At 45.9% G+C, this 15,929-nt stretch overlaps 1 protein-coding gene across 3 annotated transcripts in view; it reads left to right on the forward strand.

The window, feature by feature from the left end:
- The window catches only part of SORCS2 (sortilin related VPS10 domain containing receptor 2), a 1,741,628-nt gene that overhangs the window by 1,485,314 nt on the left and 240,385 nt on the right, over window positions 1-15,929 (forward strand). For all 3 annotated transcript variants that reach the window (XM_029591638.1, XM_029591649.1, XM_029591657.1), the window contains exon 9: window positions 6,676-6,855. In XM_029591638.1, coding sequence (XP_029447498.1) covers window positions 6,676-6,855 — 180 coding nt within the window. The remainder of the gene's footprint in view (window positions 1-6,675; window positions 6,856-15,929) is intronic.

Below are 15,929 nucleotides of genomic sequence, written 5' to 3' on the forward strand. Positions count from 1 at the left end.
TCTTCAGCCGGCGCCATTTTCCAAAATGGCGCCGAAAAATGGCGGCGGCCATAGACGAACACGATTGGACGGCAGGAGGTCCTTCCGGACCCCCGCTGGACTTTTGGCAAGTCTCGTGGGGGTCAGGAGGCCCCCCACAAGCTGGCCAAAAGTTCCTGGAGGTCCAGCTGGGGTCAGGGAGCGATTTCCCGCCGCGAATCGTTTTCGTACGGAAAATGGCGCCGGCAGGAGATCGACTGCAGGAGGTTGTTCAGCGAGGCGCCGGAACCCTCGCTGAACGACCTGCAGTCGATCTCCTGCCGGCGCCATTTTCCGTACGAAAACGATTCGCGGCGGGAAATCGCTCCCTGACCCCCGCTGGACCTCCAGGAACTTTTGGCCAGCTTGTGGGGGGCCTCCTGACCCCCACGAGACTTGCCAAAAGTCCAGCGGGGGTCCGGAAGGACCTCCTGCCGTCCAATCGTGTTCGTCTATGGCCGCCGCCATTTTTCGGCGCCATTTTGGAAAATGGCGCCGGCTGAAGACAACAAGATTCAGGAGCAGGAGCCCGTTCCGGACCGCTGCCGTTCCGGACCGCCGCTGGACCCGCAGGTTATTTAACTCATTTGGGGGGGGTTCGGGAGGGTGGGGGATTTAATTTAAAGGGTCGGGGGTGGGTTTTAGGGGGTTTTAATGTGCCGGTTTTGCGATTTTTAGATTTTTAGATTTTTCACGATTTTTCACGATTTTTCACGATATTTTACCCCCCCAAACGGCAACAATACGATTCCCTCCCCCTCCCAGCCGAAATCGATCGTTAAGACGATCGAGGACACGATTCACATCCCTACCTCATATATGACCTCTTGTTCTATACCTTTTTTTTTTCTAGAGACAAAATAAAAGTCTGTTTATTGTGGCACAATGGGTGGTATGTGTATAAAAGAGGGAGTCCAGTGAGAAGGACATGACAGTCATCTAAACATAATGACAGAGTGAGCTTGAACTGGATTTGCTAATGTTTGCTTTTTTCTTAGCCATGTTTGTTCCTATTCCATTCATATTTTTCAGCAAACTGTAAGTTTCATTGTAAGACATACATTAGAGTTGTATTTTTTACTTGAAAGTAAACTTATTACCAAGGTCCATCGAGCCCAGCATCCTGTCTCCGACAGTGGCCAATCCAGGTTGCAAGTACCCAGCAGAATCTCTTAAAGTAGATCTATTTCCTATTACTCATTCCCAGGATTAATAATGGTTTTTGCTAAACTACCTGACTAGAAATATTTCATGGTCTTTTCTACGTGGAACTTATCCAAACTTCTTTTAAACCCTACTAGTTGCCTTGACCGTGCCCTCTAACAACAAATTTCATAGTTTGATTGTTCATTGAGGGGCGGATTTTCAGAGCCCTGCTCGCGTAAATCCGCCCAAAACCGGGCGGATTTACGCGAGCAGGGCCCTGCGCGCCGGGAAGCCTATTTTACATAGGCCTCCCGGCGCGCGCAGAGCCCCGGGACTCGCGTAAGTCCCGGGGTTCTCGGAGGGGGGCGTGTCGGGGGGCGGGCCCGGTCGTCACGGCGTTTCGGGGGCGTGTCGGCAGCGTTTTGGGGGCGGGTACGGGGGCGTGGCTACGGCCCGGGGGCGTGGCCGCGCCCTCCGTACCCGCCCCCAGGTCGCGGCCCGGCGCACAGGAGGCCCGCTGGCGCGCGGGGATTTACGCCTCCCTCCCTCCGGGAGGCGTAAATCCCCCGACAAAGGTAAGGGGGGGGGTTTAGACAGGGCCGGGCGGGTGGGTTAGGTAGGGGAAGGGAGGGGAAGGTGAGGGGAGGGCAAAGGAAAGTTCCCTCCGAGGCCGCTCCGATTTCGGAGCGGCCTTGGAGGGAACGGGGTAGGCTGCGCGGCTCGGCGCGCGCCGGCTATACAAAATTCATAGCCTTGCGCGCGCCGATCCAGGATTTTAGTGGATACGCGCGTCTCCGCGCGTATCTACTAAAATCCAGCGTACTTTTGTTTGCGCCTGGAGCGCAAACAAAAGTAGGCTATTCGCGCGCCTTTGAAAATCCGCCCCTGAATGAACAAGTGCTTTCTACAATTTGTTTTAAATCTGCTGGTTGATAGTTCCCTTGTTTTAGAATTATTTGAAGAGTAAATTATCATCCTCTATTTACCCATTCTGCTCCACTCATGATTTTATAAACTATCATGATCCCTAGCCTGTCTAGCCTCTCATCATAGGGATGCCGTTCCATCCACTTCTGTCATTTATTTGCCCTTCTATGTACTTTTTCTAGTTCTGATTTTTTTTTTTATATGACCAGAACTGCTCACAGTACTCAAGGTGCTGTCACCCCATGGCTCGATACAGAGGCAATATGATCTTTTCCATTTTATTCTTCATTTCTTCATTTCTTTTCGGATCATTCCTAAAATTCTATTTGTTTTTTTGACCACCACCTCACACTGAGCGTACAATCTCCTTTTGCAGAACCTAACATTGTGTATCTTCTGTGGTTGGGGTTATTTTTCCGTATGAGCTTTGCTTTATAATTTTACACATTGAGTTTCATCTGCTATTCAGATGCCCAGTCTTACAAGATCCTTCTGCGGTTCCTCAAAATCTGCTTTTGTTTTAATAAATTTGAATAATCATGTGTGTTATGCAAATCCGATCATCTCATTTGTTGTTCCTTTTACCAGATTATTTATGAATATGTTAAACAGCACTGGTCCCAGATCCCTGTGGTACCCCACTAATGACTTTTCTGCATTTGGAAAACTGACCATGTAGTCCTACCCTTTGCAGGACTGAAGAACACTTTCCCAGCAAATCTTACTTACCCATCTTCAGTCGTGTAACATTACAAAGACTTTTAGGGGCGGATTTTCGAGCCCTGCTCGCGTAAATCCGCCCAAAAGTAGGCCTATTCGCGCTTTTTGAAAATCTACCCCTTAGATTGTTGGGCAGTTATTGAAACTGGAAGCAAGAGCAATTACTTACCAGAAATAAATATTCTTCTATATGCTGTGGAACAGCAGATTTAATAAAAATTGGTGAATTAGTCATAGTCACACACTCTCACTGCCTGCTAGATAAAAAAAACCAAAAAAAAAAACCCTATGAACACAGAGATCAGTATTCAAAGCCTTTTAGCTTTAAAATTCACAAGGTTTCTGGCTAAATGGCAACCTTTTGAATATTAGCCACTAAAAGAGGCATTACAGAGCAGGCCTAAATTAGGCTGGCTAACTTAGCCGTGCGTGTGAGAGAGAGAGAGCCTCTATAGAGGCTCACCAAAAGCTTAATTGTAAGAGGGGGCACTAGTAACTCGAAGTGAGGTTTGTGAGGTGGGGTGGGTTCTGGGGAGCAATTTTACTGCACAGTCATATGTACAAATAGCACAGTTACCTTCAGTGAAGATTTAATGTGATTTGAAGGGATGAAAAGTGAAAGAAGAGTAGATTTGTACCATGTTGTCTCTACCTACCTTGATGCAATACCTACCTAGCTTCAATCAAGCAAGGTAGAGACAACATGATGCAAATCTACACTTCTTTCATCTTTCATCCTTTCAAATCACATCAAATCTTCAATGATGGTAGCTGTTTGTACATATGACTGTGCATGTTAAACTGCCCCCAAAAACCCATCTCACCCCACAAACCTCACCCTGAGTTACCAGTGCTCCCTCTTACACTGTCATAAATAGTTTAAAAATCTGTGGACCTCCACAGAAGCGCTCTCTCTCTCCTTCTCTCTCTCTCTCTCTCTCTCTCGCCCCCTCCCCTCTCACCATGGGATTTGCAATAAATCCCATTTCAGCCATAACACACAGTTATCACAGGCATAATGCCAAGAAAAAAAGGTATAGTTATTTCCGTGCCTTATGCTATCACAAGCAAAGTTAAACAGCCCTCATTTCCATTTACTCTGCCCAAACCCCTCACAGTTGAATAAAGTTTTCAAATTTGTATACACATTTCATGCTGCAATATTATTTATTGTATGTGTATGGCAGTGTCGCGGGCATTAGGTTCGTAACACCTGCGAAAATGCCGTAACGCGATTTGATGAATGACCCCCTTAGTTATCCAGATAACTTCAGACCTGCTTTCCATTTAATCAGATATCTTCAAAGATACCCAGTTAAGTAGCATTGTAAAACCTTAAAAAAATAGTCCTCTCTCCAATATGTGTTAAATTAGCCCCTCTGGGCCGAGCAGCCCCAACCCTCCACCAGAGACATTTTTTAGGGGTTCTCTGGCATTGCCCCCTCCCTCTCTCCCCACCTGCAACCAAAGTAAGATTAAGCTCCCAGCCCCCTGGACCCTGAAAATCCTTGCCGGGGGTGAGGTAACCTCTTACTTGTACTCGGCGCTTCCAGCACTGTTCTGATAAGACAAGCACGGGAAGCATAAGCTTATCCACAACTTCATACTTCCAGCGCTTGTCTTCTCAGAACAGCGCTGGAAGCGCCGACAGCGGGTAAGAGGTTACCTCACTCCTAGCAGGAGTTTTCGTGGTGGTGGGGGTTAATGTTACTGAGGTTGCGGGCGGGAAGGGGACAGCAGGGATACATTTTACAAAAAGTTACAAAATGGGAAGGAGGAGGTGGGGACAATCTGTGACCCCCCCCCCCCTAAAAATAAATTTCCCTGTTTTGTGGAGATTTGGAGATGTTGGAACTACTTGACCCAGTGGGGCCAATTTAAACATATTGGGGAGGGGGGTTGGAATTGGGGCTTTATTTGTAAGGGTTACGGCAAGGTATCTGACCACACAAGGCTGGATAACCTAAAAACCTAACCGGTTATATTCAAACATAGTTGATTAGGTTTTTAAGTTATCTGGCTATATGTAACCAGTTAACTTTAGGGAAGTATATTCAGTGGGATGTTTATCCTGCTGAATATCCGAGCACAGTTATATGGCTAACTTTAGCCAGATAACTTGCCCTCTTGCCAGCTTACTGAATATGGACCTCTTAGTTTATTAAAAGACTAAATGAGGTGCATGATGATCCTATTCTGCTGAGATTTCAAAACATCCAGAGGCAGAAGGAGGACAGGCAACACTGTCAGAAGCAATAAATGGAGGCAGGAAGGCTACTTAAACTGGCAAAGGCTCAAACTCAGGAATATATTGTCCAATCAGTAAAGGCAAAGGATAAAACTTTTAGCTATATGTGAAAAGAGGAAGACTTATTGTTCTATGTACAACGCTCTGACGTATTGTTTTTGTTACCTGTAAACCAACGCGATATCCTAGGATGAATGACGGTATATAAAAACCAATAAATAAATAAATAAATGGGGAATAATGAGAATTAAAGGGGAGCATGAGTTTGTTGAAGATGATATAAGGAGTAATTTTGAGTTACCTGTCTAATGTATGTGTACCCCTTCTGTATACGCCTACCTTGTGGCATGTTTTTAAAGGGAAACTTGCCGGCAACTTTTCTATGACAATTGCCTACAAAATACATGCATACAAAGTGTACGTCAATTGTTTCTGCTATTTCTGAGGGAGCTGTATTAAAGGTAAACCATCACATGTAAATTTGAAAATGCAAATGTGTGCATGCTGTTTACTCCCCTGACCTAAACACATCCCTGGAAATTCCTCTTTTTAATCTGGACAATGATTCAACCACGTCTGTCATCCTTTGAGGGAGGTGCTGGTATCTCCCTTCTAGCTATCTAACTAAAAGGGCAGGGATTTAGGGCCATCTAGTGGAGACCTTGGAGGTCTCTACACATGGATGCTATGAAAGTCTCTGCTTACATTTAGATGATCTGAAGGGGGCAATTTTCACCTGGGGGAATTTAACCATTTAACTATTTAGTTTCCTGGCTAAATGCCTTTGAAAATTGTCCTCATATTTCTACTTGGTATTCACACTAGAAGGAGAGGGTGATGGGTAAAAGTCAAGGACATAAAGAACTGTTGGGCAAACACATCAATTGCTGATGAAGTAATGTGCAAAGTAGTGGTAAAATTGAAGGTAGACCAGGCTATGGGACCCGATGGAGTGCGTCCTAGAACTCTGAAGAAGCTCAAGGAGGTGCTGACTGTACTCTGCACAGGCTCTACTCAATTTATCACTTGAACCATCAAAGGTGCCAAGAGCCTAAAAAGTAGAACAAAGAAGAAGTGTAAAACTACCCACCTGTTACTTTTACATCAATGGTGGGCAACGTGATGAAAACAGTGCTGAAAGATCAATAGTGCAATACCTTGAAGCTACTAGATTATTTTAGACAGCGTGGTTTCACAATGGGAAAATCTTGCAAAATAAACAATTTATTTCTTTGATGAGGTGACAACAGTAATATATCAAAGGGATGCAGCAGAAGTTGCCTATGTGGATTTCGGTACAGTTTTGTACACGGTTCCACAAAACAAACTGTTGAGAAAGCTTGCCAGTTTAGGTAATGGAAGCAAAATTGTAAACTGGGTGAGAAATTGACTGTGCAACAGGACACAGAGCGTGGTGGCCAGGGGTCTTCTCAAGACTTTGCAACTTCTCACATAAGTTTGAAAATTGCCCTTCTATTTGTGGACATCATCTATGTTTCTAAAGTTTTTAAAAACTAATCCTCTCCACCTCGTGTTTCTGGAGTTCTTTAGCATGAAACCCGTTTGTTTTGAAAGCATGCTAAGTATGGTTCTTGTTTTATTCATATTCTTTCTAGGACTTGCAGATCATCAGCACAGATGAAAATCAAGTCTTTGTGGCCGTCCAAGAATGGTACCAGATGGATACTTACAACCTGTACCAGTCTGACCCGCAGGGCGTGTACTACTCCATAGTACTGGAGAATGTCAGGAGTGCAAAGCAGCCAGAGGAAAATGTCCTCATAGATATTTTGGAGGTACTGTAATATTTATACTGCTTTCTGGGGAGGGAGTGGAGAGAGGGCAGGGGGTGGGGGCAGAGACAGGGGTATGTTGTGTGTATTTATCTCTGCTATACGTTAAACAACTGCAAGCATGAATTCAAGAAATGTGCTTGTTTTCTTAGTGGTCATTTTTCATTTCTCTGTAGATGTGTGTATGTATATATATATATAGAGAGAGAGAGAGAGAGAGAGAGATGTAAGTGTGTGGTCTTTCTGTAGTCTCTCAGCCTCTCTTCATTCTATATAATAATACCCAGCATTTTTCTTTCTGGGAAATGTACACATAGGGTTGGTAGGCAGGAAATGCGCAGTAAGTCAGACTTGCATAGTTGTGGCAACAGATTCAGCAGCAAGAATGACTGAGGCCTGGGCAGCCGCCACCACCAGGGCTACAGCAAAGGCAGACCTCGTCCGGAGCTCTGGCAGTCAGCAGCAGCTGTAGGGGCTTGATGCTTCTCTGGCACAGACTCCAGGGCAGAGCTGCAACATTGGACATATTACCCATGGTGGTGGCAGCAAGAATGCCAGAAACCATGCAGCCTGCATGTGCCTCCTATGTACAGACCACCAAGTCAAAAACGGCAAGTGCCAGGGGCTAGGAGGAGGAAGAGGTCTGTGAAAGGAATGGGCTGGGGAAGAGAGCTTGATGGGAGAGGGCTGGGGCGCGGAAGGGAGAGCAAAAGATTGGTACGAAAAGGCTGTGGGGAGAAAGGAAGAGGACGGGAAGAAGAAAGGAAGAGAAAGTGGTTTGTATTGGCTGGGAAAGAAGAGAGATTGATGGGGAAAGCTTGAGGGGAGCGGCGCGAGTGATTCATATGGACTGGAGGGAAGACAGAGATTGTTGGAGACAAGGTGGGGAGGGAGAGAGAGTGATAGGAATGGACTGGGGGATAGAGAAAGTAATAGATACAGGCTGGGACAGTAGGGAAAATGATGGAGAGAGGCTGTGGGAGGGGAGAGGGGAGAGAAAGTGATCAGGATGATCTGCAGAACTTAGAGACTGAAAAGGGATCTGAGCATCCAAAAAAGTTGGAAACTCTAGCATAAGATTGGGTTGGCTGGTGTGCCTGGGGCTGAGAAAGGGGAGAGTCAGAGGGGAAGGCGGTGAGAAAGGAGATTGTAAACATTTTACATTTCACTGCTTCCTGCTATAAGAGGTTCTCCTGCCCAAATAGCCAGGATCATTGACTGATGCCAACGTGCCCCAGATGGGGGCCAGCAATAGAGAACAACTGTGGGGAAGGGCTGGAGAAGTAGAGAGGAACACCAGCGGGGAGAGAAGAGAACGAAAGAACCTGCACTGAGCAGCAAAGATACTCCTTTCACCACAAATGGTTTGCGGGCTTCAGCTAGGATGCCATCTTATATTCTTAACACAGTAGTACGAGTTTAATCTCCTTTGGGGCTAATTTGGAAAAGGCAGAATATCAAATGCCTACACATAAAATAATATGTAATATATACAATTTCCTGTAAATAGTTTCTGTGGCCTTTCAGGGCTCTGCCTTCTGTGAAAACACGCGCCGTCCCTCATAGAGGCCTTACTGATAACTATTGTTTCACGAGCCCCCCCCCCCCCCCCACCTCCTGCCCTACACAAACTTACCTCCTCCATTCAGCCCTTTATTTAATTTCATAAAGGATGGTGAAGGAGAGGGAAAGTGGTGGTCATGCTAGATTGTTCTCTAAGCTGTGTTTTTAGTACTCTGACCCCCATCACCTTGGGCCTCATCTGGTCTCCGGGGTTTGGATTACTTGAAAGTAATCCAATACCTGTCATGCCTTGTTTTCTAATATATATATACACACGATCTCGTTGTATTATTACTAAAATAAACTTCCTTCCTTTTCCATGCAAAAAAAAAAAAGTTTAACCTGTGCAATCAAAATAAACATTTTTGAAAGCCTACAGCGTCGCTGGGTCATTCCTGTCAAAGAATGGACAAAACAGGGACCACGCAGTTTGATGTAAGCTGTCGAAAAAATACTGCAGATTTTATGAAGGTATTTGACGGTAGGGATCTTATCGAAAAGATGTCCTCATACGATAGTAAACTTAATATTCTGAGGCTGCATAAATGAATAAAGATAATTCATCATGTCAGGCAGTGCGACCTGGCGCTGAGGCAACACATTAAGATTGCACTTGCTCAAAACCAAATGGGCATTTTTCCGTAAAATGCTCCCCCTTATTTCTTGCCCTTTAATCAGTGCTGGTATTTTTGGCATCTCTTGTAAATGTGTTTTGATCTCGCCAATTGTCTTACAGTACAAGGCAACTCGCCTAGCAAAATGCTGCCAGAGAAGAAGTCAAATCACTGAGTGCACAAGAAAAGAACTTTAGGCAAAGATTCACCTTACGCAATTAACTTATTTAAATAAATTGCTCTGTGCATACATCTATTACGTGCCCATTCTTCTCCACCCGTGTGGAAAATGTTGGCGTCATGCTGTATTGGAATTCCCGGGCTGTACAATCCGCCTGCGAGGGAAAAGCCCCCGGTGTGGCGGGCTCTGCGGTCTCTTTGTTTCTCTACTTGTTGCTTGTGTTTCTCAAGTCTTTGGTCCTAAAATGTCTGATTTCTTGTGCTTTGTTTTGCATTTGTTTCGCCATATGGCTACAGTCCCTGTTTCACAAATCTTCTCCCATGAGGTCAGTTTTTTTTTTTAACTAAAGATGCTGCAGTTTTATTTTGCCTTCACCAGGTAATTTTAGCACAGGAGCTAGACAATTATTTGCGTAGTAGCAGCAACCTACTTTATGCAATTAGACCCACAGTGGTTGGGATGACTCAGAAAATGAGTCAGAATTGTGCTACAGATTTCAAACGGGTAACCATAATTAAATAAACTTTTTTTTTTCCTGTCTTTTCCATCTCTCTGGCACTTTGTTCCCCCTTTGCATCTCTGTTCAATTTTCATGGTCTGTGTTTTGTTTTCATTCATTCATGATCATTTCTGCCTTTGTTCCTATTTTAATGCTTCCTGTTACCTCTCCTTACCTGTCTTTTTTTCCTGCAGTTGCTTGTTATCTGTTTCCACTGAGTCATCCCCCCCACCAACAGTGAGCAGGCAGCCAGGGTGTCCTCTAGCCATCAAAAGGGAGGGAGGGCTAATGGCAGCAGCGGACAGCGAGCACCACAGAAAAACCTCGGAGCCACCAAGGCGTAGAGGGAAGAGGGGAGTAGGGGGCAAGTTTCAACTGCATGTGACAAGACAGGAGGCAGGAGGCTCAAAGGAGAAAATCAGCTTGCCTGTGGGAAGGGGTGGTGGTGATGGAGGGGAGTTGGAAATAACCAAAGACCAACAGTTCTAAGAGCGAGGAGCAGCTGGTGTTCCCAGTGTACAGGCTGTTATTTGTGATATCATCAGTCTAGGCAAGAGGGGGAGTCCATCTCTGGGGTAGCTGAGGTCTGACACACTCACTACGTCCCCGGGGATCTTTCTGAACATTGGGGGAAGCAAGACTCCAGGGTTCTCAATCGAAAGCACGTTCTTTAAATAATCACTCTGTGCACAGAGTTTGGTGGTCCAGCAGGCAGTACAACCCAAATATTTACTTAAAAGTCAGTTTGTTCAATGGAAATTATTTGGCAGAGTTCACACTTCTTTAGAGATGAGTCCGGGGCTGAGTTTGTAAAGGGAGTGGAATTGTGGAGGAGGGTGAGATGGCTGGGCCAGGGTCAGGTGTGTGACTGTCTCTCTCACACACACACATATACTCCACGCATTCTTCCCACACGTATCATGCTCAATGAGCATTGTTGTTAGGCAAAGCACAGCTGGGGGTTATGGAAATCAGATCACGGAGGTAAGGAGGAAAAGGTGGATAGAGAGAATTGGCACTTTCCCTCTAACCCCCCTCCTCTCTGCCCTGGTGATCCTCATCCTCTGTCCCTGGCTCCCCCACAAGTTCCCCACTGGTCTTTGTAACCCCCCCCCCCTCCCACCCCAGTGGTCTTAAAGCCCCTAAATCTAAGCCCCCCTATCCCTGGTGATTCTTATGCACCTCCTTTGCCTACAAAATTGCTGTCTGTAGGAACCCTCTCCGCTTCGGCCAGTAAATTACAGACCTCCTCTTCAAGCCAGGAGCTGGGGGAGCAGGAGCAGGCTGATGTGCACTGTCTGCTGTTCTCAGTCTCCTTGGACAGGGGCATGGGGCCTGCCTCTTTGCCTCCTTGGGGAGTAGAAGGAAGGGAGCAACGCCACATGCTTCTCCTTACTCGCTGTCCACCCTCTCCCTCCCTCCCTCCACCATACCACACCCAATCCTATCCCCGCTTCTCCTTCATTCTTGTTCCCCTCCCTCAGATCCCTTCACTCATTCACTGCTGCTCCCCCCCCCCCCCCTTTCCAATCATTCACATATCCCCTCATTTACTTTTTTAGTCTTTTCACCCTTACCAGTGTGATCAGCAGAGCCCGGGATAACAGCATAAGCAGGAAGCCAACATACTAGAGTTGCCAGCTGGCTCCAGATGTTCAGGATAGGTTGATCCTGTTCTAGTTTTACCCCTTTGCATGCAGGGAATTGTAGTTCTGATTTCCCTATTGCGGTTCCTTAGAAAAGCAAGGCTACAAATCTCTGCATGCAGTGGGGTAAAACCAGGAATGGAACAACCTGTCCTGAAAATCTGGAGCCAGTTGGCAACCCTACAACAGAGCCAGGAGGGGCAGAAGCAGTGGGGCTGCTGACATAGACCCTACATTTTTTTTTTTTTTACCTTGGCTGTTGTCCCTTATAACCCCCTAAATTGTGCTGGGAAAACTGCACAAAAATCTAAGCCAGGGTAAGCGGGTCCAGCACTCTTTGCTCTTCTCTGCTTCTTCCCAGGGCTGGAGGGACACATAAATAATCCATACCACTACTGGCTCTGTTCTGTTTCCTCAGGGGAGCCAGAACTGAGATACATTGCTAGCTCTGTTCTGCCTCCTTGAGTCCCAGATAAAAGGAAGCAGAACACAGTTCTGAGTTGCTCTGCCAGAAATGAAGCCCATGTTTGAAAGTAATGAGCAGTAGTAATTTTCACAGCCTGCACTACTGCTCACACTTGTGCTAATTGTATCTGCAGTGTTAGCTTCAGTATTACCCCCTTCCCCCTTTTTGTTCATTGCAATTCAGAAGGAGAGGTGGGGCAGGAGGGAGGGGGAAGAGAAGGAAAAAGAGGGAAGTGACAGGACTAGGGAGCAAAAAGTGGCAGTTCCCTTCTCTGTGCTGTCCCCTCACCTTCTCTTCCCTGCAGGTTGCCTGGAGGGGAGAGACTGGAGAACAACTCCTCTGCTGTTCTGCCTCTTAACTTAAACAAGTGACAGAGCTGCATTCCTGGCTGTTCCCCTCCCCCAAATTCAGCCCTGGATGAATCCATTGTTTTATACTCATGCATTAACCAACACAATCTTGCAGGATCTCCTTTGAGTTTGCTGGCTCCAGGTTCTCCTAGTGAATGACTTGAGAGGTTCCCTATGTCTTGAGGACAGTCCTTGGACCTATGTTCCAATGCTTTAATCTGATCTGTCCTTTTCTCTTCTCCTTGTGTGCACCAGATAAGCCCATTCTCCTCCTTGTATGTACTAGCTAGGCACCAATTCCCTCCTCAATTCTGCCTGGGTGGCTCTGGATCAATCTGGATGAGCAAATCAGGATGCAAGTTAAAGGCTTCCAGTCTAGAAGCATAAAATCTCCAAGGCTCCAAAACAGGACGCTTTCCCATTAGAGACAAGAAGCCCTAAGGATAAAAGGTTATTATCCAGTTCATGGGGAACCATAAATGAGTCCTAGAACTTAGGACAGTGATTCCAGATCCTGAGATGCAAAGATGAAGAGTTTCCTCCATGAAGCAGTAGTCTCCGTTAGACAAAAAGAAATCAGAGAATCAGCTTACTAACTTCATTTCTTTTGGTTCAGTGGGTCTCTCCACAGCACACAACATATCCAGCACTGCTGGTGCTCTTCCTGCAACGGTTTACAGAAGGAGGGAAAAGACTGCTCCCTCTCTGGGGTTCAGCTACATCTCTCTCCATCATTATTCATTTTCTTCCTAGAAAGCTCTAGTGGTCACTATATTCTTTGCTGGAGTGAACTTCTATGGGGGAACCTTCTGAAATGGTCCAATCTGTGCACTTACACTGCCTCTGGTAAGGATCCAGTGGGCCTTTACATGTATCATGTACATTAAAATACTTGTACCAATACAACTGCCTCCAGAAGAGCTGGACTCTGCATGGAAACACGATGGAGATTTGTAAGATTTTAACTTAATTGTATCACTTCAAGTCTTAAGCTGGCTATTACTCAGTGCCATAGTGAGGGGGGACCCAGTGAGCCAAGGTCCCTGGGTGCCAGTCTGTAGGGGTCGCCAAGGGGACAGGGGATCCCATCCTGCCCAAAGAAGAAAAGGCTCTATGGCCGCCAGAGGTGCCTATCCTGCCCAGCGACAGAAGAAGAAGAGGAGGCCCGCAACCATCGGGGAGCCCATCCCGCCGCTCAGCTGAAGAGAAGCAGCATCGGCGATCGGGCAGTATGGCTGAAGAGAGTCAGAATCGGCAGCCAGGCCACGTGGTTGAAGAGAGGCAGCATCAGTGGATCATGCCGTGCTGTTGAAGAGAGACAGCATTGGCGGACGGGCCATGCAGTAGAAGAGAGGCGGCATTGGCCCAGCTGCGCAACAGAAGAGAGGCAGCATTGCCTGGGCCATGTGGCAGAAAAGAAGAGCAACAGCAAACAGCCTGTGTGGTCCAAGACTGGAGCTATGTCTGCTCAACAAGAAAGAGAGCGAAGACCTCCTGATGCATGGAAGTCCAAGAAGATAACTGCTGCCAGCACCTAGGATGGAAAGAAACAAAGAGTGAATGTATGTGAGCATGTGTGAGTGCATGTGTGTGAGAGAGCATATGGGGAGAGAGAATGTGTGTGTGTGTATGTGTGTGGGAAAGAGAAAGTATATGAATGTGTGTGCAAAAGCATGTGAGGGAGCGAGCATGTGAGGGAAAACATGTATTTATGAGAGAGCATGTGGGGGAGAGAGTGTGTGTGTGTGTGTGTGAGAGAACTTGGGGAAAGAGAGCATATGTGTTTGTATGAGAGCATGTGGGGGAGAGAGAAGGTGTGATTATGTGAGAGCATGTAGAGGAGAGAGCAAATATGTGTGTATGAGAGAGCATGTGGGGGCCAGTGAGGGTGTGGAAGAGAGAGAGCATGTCCATGTGAGAGCATGTGGGGGAGAGAGTAAGTGTGTGTATGAATATGTGTGAGTAAGTGAGTGTTCATGTGTTGGAGAGTGTGTATGTGTGAGCAAGGAGAAAATTTGTGTATCGCAGCCACTGCCTCCCCCTACTAATCCATATCAAGCTCAGACTGAAAATCAAAAGTTCCCAGGTATGGAGAGCGGGATATTTTTTATCCTCATTTTTAATTATTAGGTGGTGTTTGGTGTGTCTGCTGTTTTGAAATATTTTATTGGTTTGGGAAAGCATTCAAAATTTGTATGAGTCTTTAATTATTGGATATTCATCAGCTGTTTTGAAATTGTTATTATAATTTTACCAATATGATTAATGATTTATATATCTGTTTTTAAAAGATTCTACTTGTTTTATGTTCAAATATTTATATACTTACCTTTGTTAAATGTATAACGCTTATATAACCCTGTTAAATGTATAACGCTCCAGCGTAAGTTCCTGTTCACTGTACACCGACGTGATATCTTTGATGAGCGGCGGTATATAAAAAACTTATAAATAAATAAATAAATATCTTGATTTTATTGTTTGATGTTTCATGAGGAATGGTGATATTTCTGTTTTTCCATTATTGCACTGTATACTGAGGTTGGCATTTTGCAATTTACAGTTCAGTTTTTGTTTGCACATTTCTATTTATACTTTATGGTATCTTTATCCTATATTTAGCGAGGGTTCTGTGTTCTGCATGTGTGATTGAGATGAAGCATTCTGTTAGCATGTGGTTTCTCTGTAGGGATCTGAGGTAGCTTGGCCTGATCTGTTTTCCTGATAGGAGTTGTACTGATGTTTGAGTCTGGTGTAATATTTGCAGTGTTCCTTTTCATAGGTAGGATTGTTATTGTTTTAGTGTCGGCACTATGGGGAGGACCATGCCCACAACCAACCACTATGGGAGGACTATGCCCACAACCAACAGATTGCCATAGGCCTAATGACATATGATTTAAGAGTTGCAGAGTTTCTGGTTGGCATCACAGCAGTACATGTAACTATCAAAACATGTATATTAATTTTACCTCAGAATGTCATTTTTCTTGTAAAATCTGTTATAAATGCATAATTTTAAATTGTGTATAGGGAAGTGGGGATAGGGGGCGCCAAGCTGTAAGGTTTATCTAGGGTGACTAATACCCTTGCACTGGGCTTGCTGCGGCCGCTAGGAGAGCCCATCCCACCCGGCAGCAGAGGTGAAGAAGGGCCGCGGCCACTGGAGCAGCCCATCCCATCTGGCGGCAGAAGAGGAGGAGGCCTGCAGCCACTGGGGGAGCAATCCTGCCCAGCGGCAGAGTTGGAGACCATCCCACCCAGCAGCAAAGGTGGAGAAGGCCCGCAGCCCAACTGAAGGAGAGGGACTGGAGCTACAGCCCACATGTGTGTCTGTGTGTGTGTGGAGGAGAGGGAGTGGAGCCAGCATGTGTGTGCGTGTATGTATAGAGGAGAGGGAGTGGAGCCAGCATATGTGTGTGTGTGTGAGTGTGTGTCTCTGTATGGAGGAGAGGGAGTGGAGCCAGCATGTGTGTGTGTGTATGTGTGTGCGTGTGTGTCTGTATGGAGGAGAGGGAGTAGAGCCAGTATAAGTGTGTGTGTGTGTGTGTGTGTGTGTATATGGAGGAGAGGGAGTGGAGCCAGCGTGTGGTGTGTGTGTGTGTGTGTGGAACAGAGCAGCAAGCATATAGAGACGGCATAGGCTAAGCTACATTTACAAAATCACTACAACAGTTTATATAAAATAAATATCCAGGACTATTCTCTTAGATTCACTAATGTATATAGCAGTTACTATTAAGGTTTTAATGCTCTTA

This window comes from Rhinatrema bivittatum, chromosome 1 (assembly GCF_901001135.1).
Source record: "Rhinatrema bivittatum chromosome 1, aRhiBiv1.1, whole genome shotgun sequence".
Taxonomy (NCBI): Eukaryota; Metazoa; Chordata; class Amphibia; order Gymnophiona; family Rhinatrematidae; genus Rhinatrema; species Rhinatrema bivittatum.